This window comes from Pimephales promelas, chromosome 9 (genome assembly GCF_988280905.1).
Source record: "Pimephales promelas chromosome 9, fPimPro1.hap1.1, whole genome shotgun sequence".
Taxonomy (NCBI): domain Eukaryota; kingdom Metazoa; phylum Chordata; class Actinopteri; order Cypriniformes; family Leuciscidae; genus Pimephales; species Pimephales promelas.
The window spans coordinates 35,655,060-35,671,261 of record NC_142777.1 but is presented as its reverse complement, the minus strand read 5'-3'; the positions used below and the strand labels follow the sequence as shown (position 1 = coordinate 35,671,261).

General features: G+C 34.5%; 1 protein-coding gene across 3 annotated transcripts in view; it reads right to left on the bottom strand.

Annotated features, from left to right (window-relative positions):
* Positions 1-309: 309 nt before the first annotated feature.
* Positions 310-16,202, bottom strand: part of pdgfrb (platelet-derived growth factor receptor, beta polypeptide) — a 47,032-nt gene continuing 31,139 nt past the window's right edge. For all 3 annotated transcript variants that reach the window (XM_089135065.1, XM_089135064.1, XM_039662919.2), the window contains exons 10-24: positions 16,024-16,147; positions 14,558-14,766; positions 13,311-13,405; positions 13,097-13,229; positions 11,017-11,121; positions 10,824-10,934; positions 10,371-10,527; positions 9,352-9,518; positions 7,073-7,188; positions 5,754-5,876; positions 5,560-5,671; positions 4,122-4,221; positions 3,785-3,890; positions 2,851-3,104; positions 310-1,692 (exon numbers count right to left, since the gene is read on the bottom strand). In XM_089135065.1, the coding sequence (XP_088991191.1) occupies positions 1,575-1,692; positions 2,851-3,104; positions 3,785-3,890; positions 4,122-4,221; positions 5,560-5,671; positions 5,754-5,876; positions 7,073-7,188; positions 9,352-9,518; positions 10,371-10,527; positions 10,824-10,934; positions 11,017-11,121; positions 13,097-13,229; positions 13,311-13,405; positions 14,558-14,766; positions 16,024-16,147 (2,030 nt within the window). In that variant the 3' untranslated portion in view covers positions 310-1,574. The remainder of the gene's footprint in view (positions 1,693-2,850; positions 3,105-3,784; positions 3,891-4,121; positions 4,222-5,559; positions 5,672-5,753; positions 5,877-7,072; positions 7,189-9,351; positions 9,519-10,370; positions 10,528-10,823; positions 10,935-11,016; positions 11,122-13,096; positions 13,230-13,310; positions 13,406-14,557; positions 14,767-16,023; positions 16,148-16,202) is intronic.

Below are 16,202 nucleotides of genomic sequence, written 5' to 3'. Positions count from 1 at the left end.
TACAGTGTACATTAAGTTGACCCAACGTAAGTACATTAAATTGCAATAACAGAATTGCATAATATAAAGCAAGTTAATCATGATTTTTTATGTTCATTCAAAGAGTTATTTTTTTGAGTGAAATACATTTTTGTTTCTTAGAGACGGTATTAACACTAAATTAAGTGTGAATGGAGACTTGTTGTTTCTAGGCCAAAGTTGATACTTCAGTGTGTAACTAATATCTCCATTAGCTCTCCTTAGCCGTGAAAGAGCAACAGCTTATATTGTTGTTCTGCGGCTTAAAAGAACAACAGACATATTATTAAAGACTTTATCACAGCTTTTATTGTTTATCATACATAGACTGTGTAAAAGAGCGATGTACAAAATATCTATACAAAAATATACTTCTAAACATACATATAGCTTTGGTACCTTGGAGTGTGTAACTTTGCTATGTGATATATGTGTCGAAATGTGCAATTTAATAAGGCCTTGTGAATACATAAAAACACTTAAATTGCTAAAATGACAAAGACAATGAAGAATAAACTAGATGAAGCCACACAAACACCTTCTTGAACGTGTTTGCAGGAAAATCTACGCACTCAAACATTGTGTGGAAGAGTTATTGGACTGTGCTAATTTGATCAACAGACTATTTTTGTTTCTAATGTCATTCAGATATACTGTTATTATCTTCTTCAGTATTGTTGACTTGTTTTCCAGTACAAATATCTAAACATTCCTAAATCAAGATACATTGACTGGAGAAGCAAAATGACTAGACTTAAATCTTGTTTTATGAAATATTAAGCTGGAAAACAAGACAAAATATCTGCCAACGGGGTCAGAATAATAAACTATATTTCTTATCACGTTTTTTACCCCCTGTTTTAAGCATAAACTCACATTATTCTCAAAAAAACAAGACTTAATATCTTTAGTAATTTTGCTTCTCAAGTAAATGTTGATTTATGAATATTCATATATTTGTACTGGAAAACAAGGCCATACTAATAAGAAAAAGTGTTGCTTTCACTTTACAGAATCATAAACAATCACATGTGTGTAAATATGCTTCAACTACTCATAAACATTAAAGTGCAAGTTTGCTACAAGAATCGTTACAAAAAAAAAGGAAAGTTAATCAAAAGTCACAGGCCGCTGCCTGAATACAGAAATGAAATATGCACTTCATTTTTCAATAATGTTCAAAATATGCTGAGAATGATTTAAACACAAAGTAAAAAGTAAAAACCATCTATAATGTTTGATTTTAAACGGTGTACCTTCTGAATAACTCAACTAATGTACAGTATAACGGCTGATTGTAGCTTTGCCTTCTGCAGTTTATAATACTGCATTGTACCATTTTCATAAAAAAAAAAATTTAAAAAATTAAAAACTGATCTGGTTCAAGCCTCAGCCTTCACAGCCGGTCCCTTTAAGAGCACACGAGGAAGTCTAGCATATCATTCTGATGTATTTATGAACATTTTCTTTTGAATTGATGCATTCAATTTGTAAAAAAAAAATCTGCTCGAAATGTACATTAAAATTACTTCATGATGACAGGAAGTAGGAATGTGTCACAGGAAGCTCTCTTCCACTTCTAGACTTCCAGAATGTTCCGGCAGCAGTTCCTCTCGCTCGGGTTCAGTACTCGGGGTTTCCATGGAGACCGTCTCATCATCAGAACTTAAAGAGCTTTTGAAGAAAGAAAGAAAGAGAGAGAGAGAGAGAGAGAGAGAGAGAGAGAGAGAGAGAGAGAGAGAGAGAGAGAGAGAGAGAGAGAGAGAGAGAGAGAGAGAGAGAGAGAGAGAGAGAGAGAGAGAGAGAGAGAGAGAGAGAGAGAGAGAGAGAGAGAGAGAGAGAGAGAGAGAGAGAGACATTAACATCACATCAGTTTGAACCTCCAGGTGGTGCTGTTAACAATTATGTAAGAATTATTAGCTCAGTATTGTGTTATAAAAGGATATTATTATATATCCTTAGGATATTATATATCCTTTTATATAATCCTTTATATTTTATCATATTATCACAATATATATAGATATTTATCATAATTATTACAAATCATAAATACACATAGAACAAATGTATATAATGAATGCATATGTTGAATAATAAATGGAAAAAAAAAAAAATTAATATACACTTCATCAAACCATTATATTATTTATATTATATATGCTTTATATTTGATCATATATTATATAACTATTTAGAAATATACTGATCATATTTATACCATGAATGCAGATGTCGGCTTGGCCAAGTGAATAAATGTAAAATAAAAATAAAAACACTTCACATTAAAATCATGTATTATTTATATTATATTATTTATATTATATGCATCCTTCATATTTTTTATATATCCTTTATATGGTATTAAAATAAATAATTCTATATACTGTATATATATACATATATATATATATATATATATACTGTAAGTGTACATGTTTATACAGTATATATACACATTTATTTATGCATTCATCTAGCTAGCATGTATTTATTTTAGATTTAGATTTTATTTTACACATGTGCGTGTGTGTGCGTATATATATATATATATACACACACACACATACATATAATGTACATAATTAAATAAATATATATATATATATATATATATATATAATTTATGTATTCATCTAGCTAGAATGTATTTATTTTACATGTTAAAATTTTAGATGATGAATAGATTATTCATGCAGTTTAAAAAAAAAACACAAAACAGAAGTGATCCTCTCCGTATGAATGAGGAAGCGGTAATGTCTCATCGTTCCTTCATCCTCTGCGGTTTGTAATGTGTGTTTTATTTGCGCTCACACAGGAAGCCAGCGTTACCTCGAGGGGGTTTCCGTCAGCACAGGCTCGTACTGGGGCTCCTCCTCTGGCTTGGGGTCGGGGATGGGGATGATGTACTCGTTGTGTGGAGCGTCTCCGTCGGCCTGCGGGCGCGGGCTCGGGTTTGGGGTTTCATCTGAGGTGGGAGACTCGAGAGAGAAGGCACCCGGGAACGGAGACGGGACCAGCGGCTTCACACGAGCCACCGCAGGGTGATCGCTCTTCAGAAAGCTGTCGCTCACCTGAGAGTATTTCTGAGGGAGAGATGAGGATGATGATGCTTTCATGAAGAAGATGAGAGTTCACAACCGCTCAAATGTTTGGAATAATTAAGATATTTTTAATTATTAAAAGCCCCTAATGCTCACATATGATGCCAAAAATACAGTAAAAGCAGTGTAAATGTAATTTATTCCTGTGATCAAATCTGAATATTCATTATCATTCCTCCAGTCTTCAGCATCACATGATCCTTCAGAAATCAGTCTAATATGATGATTTGTTGAAAATGTATCGATGCTCTTATTCTTAGTTTAAAAATGGCTCCCATTCGAACAGATTATTCATACATTTGAGTTTAAGGAATTGTTTAAATTCTACTTTAGCACAATTTGTGACCACAGAACAATTGTAATTAGAATTGATTTGCAATCTAACAGGTTAAAAGATATTGATATGTTCTCTCAGTCTTAAGTTACAAATTGCTCCCATTGAAATGTATTATTTCTGCATTTGAGTTTGATGAAATGCTTCAATTTTGCTCGATTGTTGACGATTCTCTGCATGTTCCTTTTCTTTGTGTGATTTTAGAGTACTTGTGTGAAGGTCTTTACCACAAAATGACAGAGAAAATCATTTTAGGAATATTACAATTAGAATTTCTTTGCAATCTATGATTGAAACATGGAAATGAAACGAGGAACATGAAGGAAACCTTTTTATATCCGTCTGAAAGCATGTTCCCCATCGTGTGCACCAGAAAGGAGAACTCTGGACGCTTCTCATACTTCTCATCCCAACATTTCCTCATGACCTCATATCTGCAGAGGAACAAACATCAGCCTTCAGTCCGAACCCACCATTATCACATTTATTTAGAGATGCCATAAGACATTTCTGTGATTTAAACAGACAACCCATCCTGTTACTGAGCACAATCTGATTTACTCTATGATATATAAAACAAGGATAAATGCGATAATAAGCATGCAAGCCCATATATGTGTTTATGTAATTGTCATTCAGGGCAGTATTGAGCGGTGCAAGCATACATGTCCTCGTTGGCGTATGAGGGTTTGGCCATGCGGTAACCTCTCTTCAGAGCGCTGTAAAACAACTCGTTCATCGGCAGGTCTGGATATGGGGTTCCTCCTGCAAAATAAGCCATAAAGAGAGCTTTTCATTTCACATCTCACTCACATAAAACAGGAAAACTCCTGAATTTGTAAAAGCAGTTTTTGCTAATTCATCAGTGAGCAGTTAAGCGCTTAAAATGGGTCGCATTAAATCTCTAATAAAAGAACAGCAAGCATGCCTTATGAAAGAATTGCTAACACTTTTTTTTTAGTTAATGCATTAAACTAACATTGAAAATAATATTATTTAATGATAAGATGAACTAACTATGAAAATTTTTTGAATTTGTATCAACTAACATTAATAAAGATTAATAAATACTAATGACAAATGCATTGCTTAATTTTTAGTTAATGCATTAAGTTACATTAACTAATAGGACCCTACTGGATAATAAAGTGTTGCCAAATAAATCATATAAACTGGATGTCATGCTAATAGTGACATGCATACAGTATCAATTGTGTATAGGTTTAAACTAGGGCTGTGCAAAGATTAATTGCGAATTGATTGCATTCAAAATAAAAGTTTGTGTTTACATAATATATATATATGTGTGTGTGTGCTGTGTATAATTATTTTTGTATATATAAATACACACATGCATGTATATATTTAAGAATTATTTGCACGTAAATACTGTGTATATATATATATATATATATATATATATTAGCATTGTCAAAACGCGATTAATCCAAAATAAAAGTTTGTGTTTGCAATACTAATTTGTATACTAAATAATTATACACAGTACACACACATATATTATGTAAACACAAACTTTTATTTTGGAAAAGTTTGTGTTTACAGCCCTAATTTATATATATATATATATATATATATATACACACACATACATAATCTATATTATATATAAATATTTTATATATGAATAACACATTTTCTTAAATATATACATGCATGTGTGTTTATTTATATATACAAAATAATTATACACTGAACACAAACATATATTATGTAAACACAAACTTTTATTTTGGATGCGATTAATCGCAATTAATCTTTGCAGAGCCTTAGTTTAAACACAGACCTAAATAAGTAGTAATAAGACACATTTCTTCTGTTCATAGGAAATATACATTTATACAATATCTCTGTTAGGATAACGTAAAAGTCACAACATAACATTGCATCAGATGTATGCATTTGGCAGATGCTTTTAACGAAAGCTTGCATTCAAGCTAGATTTTTTTCCCTTGGCTTTTTCACACAATACACATGTCAGGTACAATATTTAGTATAAGAAACCTCTTCTATTTGGGGATAAACATTTAATGTTGATTTACACTGCACAGACATTCAGGAGAAAGAATAAGTGAGCGGACTCACCCAGAGTGAAAATCTCCCACAGTAAGATGCCGTAAGACCAGACGTCACTCAGAGTGGTGTACAGGTTATGAAAGATGCTCTCCGGCGCCATCCACTTCAGAGGAAGAAACGTCTGCAGAGAAACACACCGTTTCATTTTAAAAGCACAACTACGACTTCAGTGTTTGAATGAGTGTGTCGAGGGATCTACGTACGCTGCCTTTGGAGATGTAGTTGTTGTCGTGCATGATGTCTCTGGCCAGTCCAAAGTCGCAGATCTTGGCCAGTTTGCCCTCACAGATCAAAACATTTCTTGCAGCCAGATCTCGATGGACACACTGACAGAGACACAGAAAGATGTGCTTTAATTTGCAAAGAAAATAACGAGACGCGAAAATAAATACGCTTTTTCAAGACCAGTGTTGGGTATAACTAATTACTAATAAGTTAGTGTAATTTAATTACTTTTCCCTTGCAAATGTAAAGTAAGGGATTACTCTTTATTTATCTGTAATTTAATTACAGTTACTTCTGATGTAATTGAGGTAAATACTGTGTATAAATCAATCCGATCTCACAGCGATTTGTATGCGTTTTATGAGGTGTCTAAATCGTACGACCGCACTCGTACAAATTCGTATGAATTATTGTAAAATATGTATAAAAAAAGTGTCAAATGTCATGAGATCAGACATAAAACAATAGTAGGTTCAACATCAAAATGTATTGTCTGTTAAAAAGTATGTTTTTATAATGTAACCTTCTCCACCTTGTTCAGATTAAGGATAATTCATGCAATTTTATAGTATTTATTTGAAAGAATTAAAGCAGATTCATGTCTATCCTTAAATTATTCAGCTGGTTGAGATTGATGTGGGATTTTGAAAGTAATTAGTAATTAAAAGTAATTAAATACTTTTTAGAGAGAGTAATTAGTACAGTAATCTAATTACACTGTTGAAGAGGTAATTAGTAACTAGTAATTAATTACTTTTTTAGAGTAACTTACCCAAAACTGATCAAGACATTGTTTTACAGACCGGATGCATTTCCCAACTATAACAGTAGATGGTGATGTGTGTTTTCAAACTGGCCAGGAATATTATATTTAAGTAAAACCAAGCAAAAACTTTAATTAAAAAATGAAATATTTAAAAAAAAAATATGTAAAAAAACCTTTTTGTCAAAAATTGTGTATCAGCTAGTTTCCAGAGCAACATTCTCATTTTATTTTTAGTTTTACTTGATGTACTTGATGAAATATAAAATGAATAAAAAACTATGTAGACATAAAAAACTAATAATAAAAATGCCCAAACTCAACAAAACGACTAAATCTTAATTTAAAATATTAATAAAATGTTTAAGTGTATCTCAATGCTAATAAAATAACATGCTACTGGCATATTAAAATATGCTTGACCGATTCTTCCGAGTGGAACGGTGAATAATTGGACTGATATTATTTTATCATGTTAGGTCTGATGTTTTGCAGGTCAACAGCTTTAGTACTGTCCCTTTTACAGATACTCACATTCTTTGAGGCCAGGAACTCCATGCCTTTGGCCACCTGGAAACTAAAACCAACAAGGTCACCGTAGCTCAGAACCGGAGAATCGCTGATGACCAGAGAGTGATCCACCCTGTGACCTGTGAGACACACAACATAAATCACACAGCCTCATTTGATGATGCAAAAAAACATGTAGTGCCATCATGACATTCTTTGAAGTACCTTAGAAATCTATCGTTGTACCATCGTATTAGCATCACTGCAAAAAAAAAAAAGATTTTCTTCCTTAGTATTTTTTTCTAGTACAAATATTGAATTATTCCCCTGTTCTGCTTTTTAAAGGCTCCTAATTTTTATACGGAGTCTCTTACAATAGGTTTACAAGCATTCAAGGTCAAAAAACACATTTGTTTTCTCCTAATATAAAGTGCAGAAATTGTCTCTCTAAAGCTCTCGTTTCCGACTGCATAGGTTTTACAATATTAAATTCCTGCCTGAGTCCTCATCACTAGGAAGTGCATCATAAGTTCAATCATCAAAAACAGCGTCTTCTCAACATGTCAAAAACATGAACCAAACTCTTCCGGTCTCGGCTACAACTACAGTGTTTGATGGCCAAATAGATGTTGTTCGCAGCAGCCAATGACCATAGAGTGGCGTTATGCAAATTTGTTACAATCCTATGTTTGAGAAGGATGTAAGACTGGAATAATTGACGAATAGTTTCTGCACTTCTTTGATCTTTGAAACTTTGACATTTCACATTCACAAACAGTTTTTATATTCTAGGTAATATCAGAAAAAAAGCCTAACAGGGCCACTTTAAATCAATAAACATTTACTTGAGAAGCAAAATAGCTGAAAAAACTAAATTAAGTTTGGATCATTTTGACTTTATGCCTAAAAGAAGTTTTTTTTTTAAACATACAAAATAAAAATACAAAATTTTTTTTTTTTTTGCAGTGTACTGTTTTATCAGGGTTTGACCTCATCCTCTCAGCTCAGATTATAGCACGTCTCAAGAAATACTCAAACAATTAATAAATATCAAAATATACAATGAGACTTTTTAGTCTTGATTTAAATAGCGCAGAAACCTCAAGCGTTTCACTTTCATTAAGTTCTTCGGATATCCTGTCGGATGGGGAAGTGAAGCATTAATGAGCATTATGAAAGAGATCTCTATGTCACACAGACTCTGTCTGTGCTCAACCCGAAGGCCTCGTAGCATCACAGAGCCAAAGATCACACAGCGAGCACAGAGGCATGATGGGAGTTTTAGGATAGAACGTTTCAGTATCTGCACAACAAGACAAAACCTTACAGTCTTACATTATGATGTGAACTTCAATATTACAATATTAAAATTAAACTATAAATAAAGACTGTTTAAACATACTGAACTGTTACATTTCATGCAACTAATTACATGAATTATATGCAAAGTCATGAGGATTAACCAGATGAGGCAGACTCAATGCTGCTAATAAATCCTGTGATCGATATTTGAGCAAATATTGAAATAATTGTTTATTGTGATTATTAGCATTATTAATAAATTAAATACAATAAAAATGCAAAAGTGCAATATATATATATATATAGTCTTATATATTATATATAGAGTCTTTATTATTATTAGTTTGAACTCTAATAAAAATTAAGAGATACATGTATTAAATTTACATTTGAACTGCAAAAAAGGTATTTATATTAAAACAAATATTGTACACATTGTTAACAATATTTTTGTCTTAAATATAAAATATGATACATACTTTGGAGTATATCATTTATATCATATTTTATATTTAAGAAAAAAATATTGTTAACACAGTGTATAATATTTGTTTTAATATAATTATCTTTTTTTATAGTACAAATGTAATGTAATAAATGTATGTTTTAACATTTATTAAGAGTTCAAAATAATAATAATAAAGACTCTGAGAGAGGTCTTGTTTGGTTTCAGCAATATCATATGAAAAGATCTCATTTTCATATGAGATTAAATATTAAATCAATGTTAAAAGTCAAATAATAATAATAATAATAATATTTTTGTCCAAGTTGTGCCACCCTAAATTATTTGTTAAATAAAAAAACAAATTTATAGAAAAAATATAAAATATTAACCAACATCAGAGAACCCTGAACATGCAAATGTGTTGTAAAATGATTTAAATAAACTCTACAGGTATTGTAATAAATATTTGACATCTGACAGCGAGGTTTGGGAATGAATGCTGCTGTGGTCGGGTTGGAGGCCTGTAGACAGTAGACGTGGGTGTTGTGTGTACCTTGCTCCTGGTAGATGTCCTGCTGGTACGGGGACTCGTACGGCGACGGCTGGATATCTGCATACTTGATAGAGTCTGCGAGCTCCTGCATGGGAACATATTCCATCTGCTCGTCTTTAGTCATGTCCATATATCCTCCGTCACACTCGCTGCCGAACGACACATATCTGCACAGCAAGACAATACAACCATCTGTCTTACATGATCTAATGTTAGAGTCAAGCACGATTCATATTCACCATAGTATAAGTTATTTTTAAAGGTACACAATCGGTCAAAAGTTTGGAATATTTAATATGTTGATGATGTCTCATAGATTCACTAAGGCTGTATTTATATGACCCAAAAATATAATAATAATAAAATATTAACATTTTAAAAGAAGGGATTTCTAATCTGGTGCTCAATAATAATTATTTAGTTTAGAGCTTTATTAATCCCCGTGTGGCAATTAATTTGAGCTTACATGGTGCCTCACATAAAACACTTAGCACATATATTTAAAATAAAAAATAAATAATATTTATTTAGAATAATAATAATTATTTATAATAATAAATAATAATAAAAAAAAGTTATTATATTATAGTTTATTACATAGACGTATTCCTTCAGGCACGAAAGTAAATTTATAATGATTTGTAGAAATTTAATTTAATTGCCCTTGACGTCATCTCAGGGGCATCCACTCAAATCATTTATCAATTATAATTCAATTATCATTGGTGCTTAATTATTAATCATGATTCTTATTCTTATCAACGTTAAACCTTTTAGTGGAAACCGATGCATTTTTTCTGTTTTTTCGAGATAAACATCTTTTGTGAAGAAATGTCTTTACAGTCACTTTTGATTTTTGAATAAATTATATTTTTAAAATATATTCAGATATAAAATAGTTATTTTAAATTGTAATAATATTTCACAGTATTAGTTTTTCACTGTATTTTTGATCAAATAAATGTAGCCTTGGTGAGCAGAAACTGTGTGTAGAATAATGAAATCCCCAGTTCTCGTACTCTTTCCCGGTTGGCACGTCGCTGTCGTTGCAGATCAGGCTGCCGTTGGTCATGTGGTTCTTGTCGGCGTAGGACTGCAGGAAGCTGTGCTTGTTCCTGTGCAGGTAGTCCACCAGATCGCCATAGCGACAGTATTCTGTCACCAGATATAATGGACCTGCGTAAACAATTAAGAAACAATCTGAAAAGACATCTCAGAACAAAGAGATCAGTGGCTTTAAACATCTAGATTGGTTAGGCTTATAAACTATATTACGGTTGGGAAAAGGTGTATGTTAGTGTTTATTTTGTCAGTTTATTTCTTAGTCAAATGTACTTTTTACTTATCATATTTATCGTGTTTTAGTCGACTAAATGTCTGGGCATTTTAGTCGATGAATAGCATAGTTGATTTGCTCAAAATTATAAACGATTTTTGTCATTTGAGAAATGTATGTTGACATTTCATTGTACCTTGTTTGGTGCAGGCGCCCAGCAGGTTGACGATGTTCAGGTGAGGACCCAGGTGACTCATGATCTTGAGTTCAGACATCAGAGCTTGTGTCTCGCTTCTCCGTGCCGTCGCTTCAGTGACGAGAGAACACAAATGACTACAACCATCAATCACGCTCACATACCTGTGCTTAAGTGTGTGTTTCACACGTACTTTTGAGCATTTTCACCGCCACTTTAGTGGTGGTTTGGGAACGGCTGAGCCCGTGCGCCGTCGCCTCGACAACACGGCCAAACGCTCCAGATCCCAACGTACGACCTGCAGAAACAGATGTCAGTAAACAAAACACCTGGACCCGTATTCAAAAAGATTCTAACAATCCTCTCAGAAAACTCTTAATTTAGCTTCAAAAGTTTTACGTAGGAGTTTTGTCTTAAAGGATTAGTTCACTTTTGAAAAAAACTTTTGCTGATAATTTACTCACCCCCATGTCATCCAAGATGTCCAGGTCTTTCTTTCCTCAGTCGAAAAGAAATTTAGGTTTTTGATGAAAACATTCCAGGATTTTTCTCCATATAATGGACTTCAATGGGAACCGGATGGTTCAAGGTCCAAAAGACAGTTAATAACAGTTTCAGATGCAGCTTCAAATGTCTTTAAACGACACTAGTTGATGAATAAGGGTCTTATCATGCAAAACGATCGGTTATTTCAATGCTTATTCCAAAATTGTAACTTTTCTAAGGACAAATGCTAGCCTTGCTCTATTCTGTGAGGCGCGTTTGTAACGTCACGTAATACGTAATTACGTTCAAAAGGTCACGGGCAACGTAGCCGGAAGTACAGAATCAAAATCGTCCGACATCGTTGTTTTACCTTTTAATTCCTTTTTTGTAAACGGCGTTTGAGTTAGTTTTCACGTTCAACCTATGCGTTCAACTTGTAAACACTCTGACTCTGTACTTCTGGCTACGTCGCCCGTGACCTTTTGAACGTAATTACGTACTACGTGACGTTGCAAACGCGCCTCACAGAATGGAGAAAGGCTAGCATTTGTCCTTAGAAAAGTTACATTTTTGGAATAAGCATTGAAATAACCGATCGTTTCACATGATAAGACCCTTATTCATCGTCTGGTGTCGTTTAAAGACATTTGAAGCTGCATCTGAAACTGTTATTAACACTATCTTTTGGACCTGAACCATCCGGTTCCCATTGAAGTCCATTATATGGAGAAAAATCCTGGAATGTTTTCATCAAAAACCTAAATTTCTTTTCGACTGAGGAAAGAAAGACATGGACATCTTGGATGACATGGGGGTGAGTAAATTATCAGCAAAAGTTTTTTCAAAAGTGAACTACTCCTTTAAGACCGATCTGAGAGCAACTCTGAGTAAGGAAAAGACAGAAACTCTCATCTTTAGTGAGGAGGCGGGACTTACCCCGGTGCAATGTATGACACAATCTTTTAAAGACTGTGATTGGTTCGTTGTCCAAGAAGGTAAAAAGGAGTGATTGAGTATAGGGTCTATTCTAAGCCTTCACTTTGAAATCACATGCGTAATATGACCTTTCTCTCTCTCACACACACACACACACACACACACACACACACACACACACATTATATATCTGTATATATATCCTTTTTTTATTTACCAGGCTGTTAATTTCCTATAAGGTATTTGATTGGCTTAGAATGATAAAAATTGTTCCACTCTTTCCAGTTACACTGATTGCCGGCATGTCTATTTAAGTGGTGGTTTGAATGTTGGTTTTAACAAACATGGAATCAAAACCAAGAAGGACGAGGAAGCTCGACTGGACAGAAGAACAGTGTTTACTGTTAGCCCAGTTAGTGGATAAACTTTAAAGGAGAACTCCGGCGCAAAATGAACCTTTGGTCTAATTACACATTGTTACCTATTCAACCGTTATCTGAGATTTGTTTTCATGATTGCCGAATGTAAATAGTTTTATCTCTAAAAACAGTTTAGCCTATAACGCTAGTATAATGCTAGTATATAGGGCATAGAGTAATGACAAATAAAAATCGTTTGTTATTACCACTAACAAGGCTCAAAATAGCCCCACACTAACACGACAGCATAATAAAGGTCTCTACATTCAAACCGAAGCATTGAGAACGTTGTCATTGTCCAAACAGTTTAATAAGAAGATATTTTACACACAGTCAACTTCGCGAATACAGGAAGAAGCCATCTTTGAAAAATAGTCTCTACCAGTCGATCTGGAAAGATTGGAAAATCTGATCAGTGTGTCCTGTTCTCACCCAGAACCAGACTGTCCCGTGGCATCTCCCAGGCCAGGTCATAGGGCAGGTGAATGGGGTCAACGTAGATGTACTCGTGTCCATCTAAACTGACCGATTCAATGACCTTCCACCTGATTTCATACCGTGGCTTCTGCAGGGAAAAAAACAACACAGAGTTTCAGTTTTACAATGTTAAATCTGTAGCAGTCAGGCAGGATGTGATGTCACTGACCTTCCTCCACACAGCGACGAGGATGATGATGGAGATGATGACGATGACCACCAGTGCTAAGACAGCGGCCAGAACTGCCACCTGGGAAAACAACGCTGGACAGAAAAGATGAAAGTTATGTACTCAAAATCTTCATATAAAACACATTAAATACTGATACTTGCAGCTTTTTTGGGTGCTTTTTCAACCACCTTCATACAGAAACACTTTTCACCATCGAAACAAATACCAATGGACATCAAAAATTAATAAATAAATAAATAAATAATTTATTTACGGTTAAATTACCCTTTTGGTTGTATTATTTTTAATCACCTGTCATATAGAGACATATTGAATTATATCACCCTGATTTATCTTGATAGACAGAATCAAGAGCTTCCCCTCTCTGAATATACAGCTTCATTCTCAAATAAATAAAAAATAAAGAATTGTTTTTTTTTTTTGGATGCATTGTCACATATAGACACATTTCACTATTCAATCAATTATTGATGAATAAAACTATTTCCTTTGCCATTATTTGTTGCATCGAATATCTATTTCACTTAAAAATGTGTCAAATAGAAAAGTAAAATTGGACAATACGAAAGGTTCAAGTTGACAACTCCATGTCAAATACATTGTAAATAAGAAGTGTATCTTGGTTTCCTGTTATCTGATGAGGAACTAGTTGAACTGGAGACAGGATATGACATCAGTCAACAATATTAATACAAACAAAATCTCAATTAATAAACAAATTAAGAATGCTGAAAGGGGCACTACATAGTTTTAATAAAATAAAATACATTTTTTGGTCATATTTTTAATCATTTTTCCAAATAGAGACACATATCAAAATTCAATATATTCCCATTTTTTTCCCATGTCATATTGGGAAAGTTTAATGAGACAAAGCTGATGGTTCATGCTGACTTCAAATCAAGGCAGCTAGGCTCATATATATAAACCTACAGGCTCATACAGAGAGTCAGTAAGAAGTGTTTCCTGCAGCTTTGGCGTGTGTTTGTGTTTCTGGGTTTTCTCACGGCTGAACCAGTATCAGGTTCTCAATGAGCTCAACGGGTTTCACGCCACATTCATGGTGCTAATGAAAGCAGTCCTGGAGGATCATGGGATTAAACCCAAAGTCACTCTGTGTTTGATCTCCACGGGTGCTGCTCCATTCAGAAGATCCTCATTTCACACATTCACACAGGGGCTTTAACACCCTCCACACACACACACACACACACTGTACTAACTGTTGTTGACCAGTCTGATGTCTCTGGCTCGAGCTCCTCTCTCATTGCTGGCCTCACAGCGGATGGTGACCAGCTGCGGCCGGAGGAAGGTCACCTGACTGTGCGCTTGGTGGATCCTGCGTGTGTTGTTGTAGGTGACGTTAGTCTGGATGGAGACCCTCTCTGGATCCTCCACCAGGGGGCTCCACACAGCACTTCTGTTACTGCACCTAATGACAACAACACAATGAGGAAGTTCAGACAGGAATACTAGGCTGAATCTGAAATCACTAGGGCATTATTTGAGGGGACAGCCATTTTTAGGGGTGTCCGAAACCATAGTGGATGTTATTGAGCGGCCTCATTCAATCCCACATTGCCTTGCAATAAGGAGTGTACAACAAATGCACGCTCAACGGCTGTCCGAATTCACTCGCTCTTTTTCATTCACTCCTTGAACAGTATTAGTGGACTAACGTAGGGAATAGTGATTGAGGGTTTTTGTAATGTATAATAAAACAAAACAAGGATCATTTTCAAACCAGAACACACACGCAATCTACCTTCATTATATCTGCTTGCATGCTTCATTTCTGAGTTCTATCTTGCTGATCCCTCATAAGTGTGCTTCACCCATGAAGAAAGTGTCTTGTGAGGTGTGTGGTAATGGCCGTTAGAGCATATAAGCTATATATTATTCATACAGAAGTATTTCTGTGCAGCTCTTTGGTGTTTTAATCAGCAAATGTGGAGTGTTTCGATGATGTACGGACCCACTCTACACACTGGGATGGACAGACACATCCTGCTCTCGACTGTTTGTACATTACGCTGAGGTGTGTTTATGTAATGCTTTCTGAGAGTGCTGCGCAAACTCACCGTTCATATTTACTCGTCTCTCAAAGACAGCTCATATTAAATATGAATGAGAGTCATTAGAAGGAAAATATCTATCTATCTATCTATCTATCTATCTATCTATCTATCTATCTATCTATCTATCTATCCATCCATCCATCCATCCATCCATCTATATATATCCATCTATCTATCCATCTATCTATCCATCTATCTATCTATCTATCTATCTATCTATCTATCTATCTATCTATCTATCTATCTATCTATCTATCTATCTATCTATCTATCTATCTATCTATCTATCTATCTATCTCATCCATCCATCTCTCTCCATCCATCCATCTATCTATCTATCTATCTATCTATCTATCTATCTATCTATCTATCTATCTATCTATCTATCTATCTATCTATCTATCTATCTATCTATCTATCTATCTATCTATCTATCTATCTATCTATCTATCCATCCATCTAGAGTATCTCTCCATCCATCCATCCATCCATCCATCCATCCATCCATCCATCTATCTATCTACATCCATCCATCCATCCATCCATCCATCCATCCCAACAAATACACCATGATGATGATGATGATGATAATGACGAAGGTGTGGTATTACTTGGTCATGCTGTCACAGCTGAACCACTGAATGCTGGGAGACGGCACCCCCTCCGCCACACAGGTGACCGCGTGCTTCTTTCCAGGCAGGTGATGGTCGGAGAGTTCAGTTATCTGAGGACGAACTACAGACACAACAAAATGACCGCAGTTAAAATTACTGCAAACAAACTCTCAAAC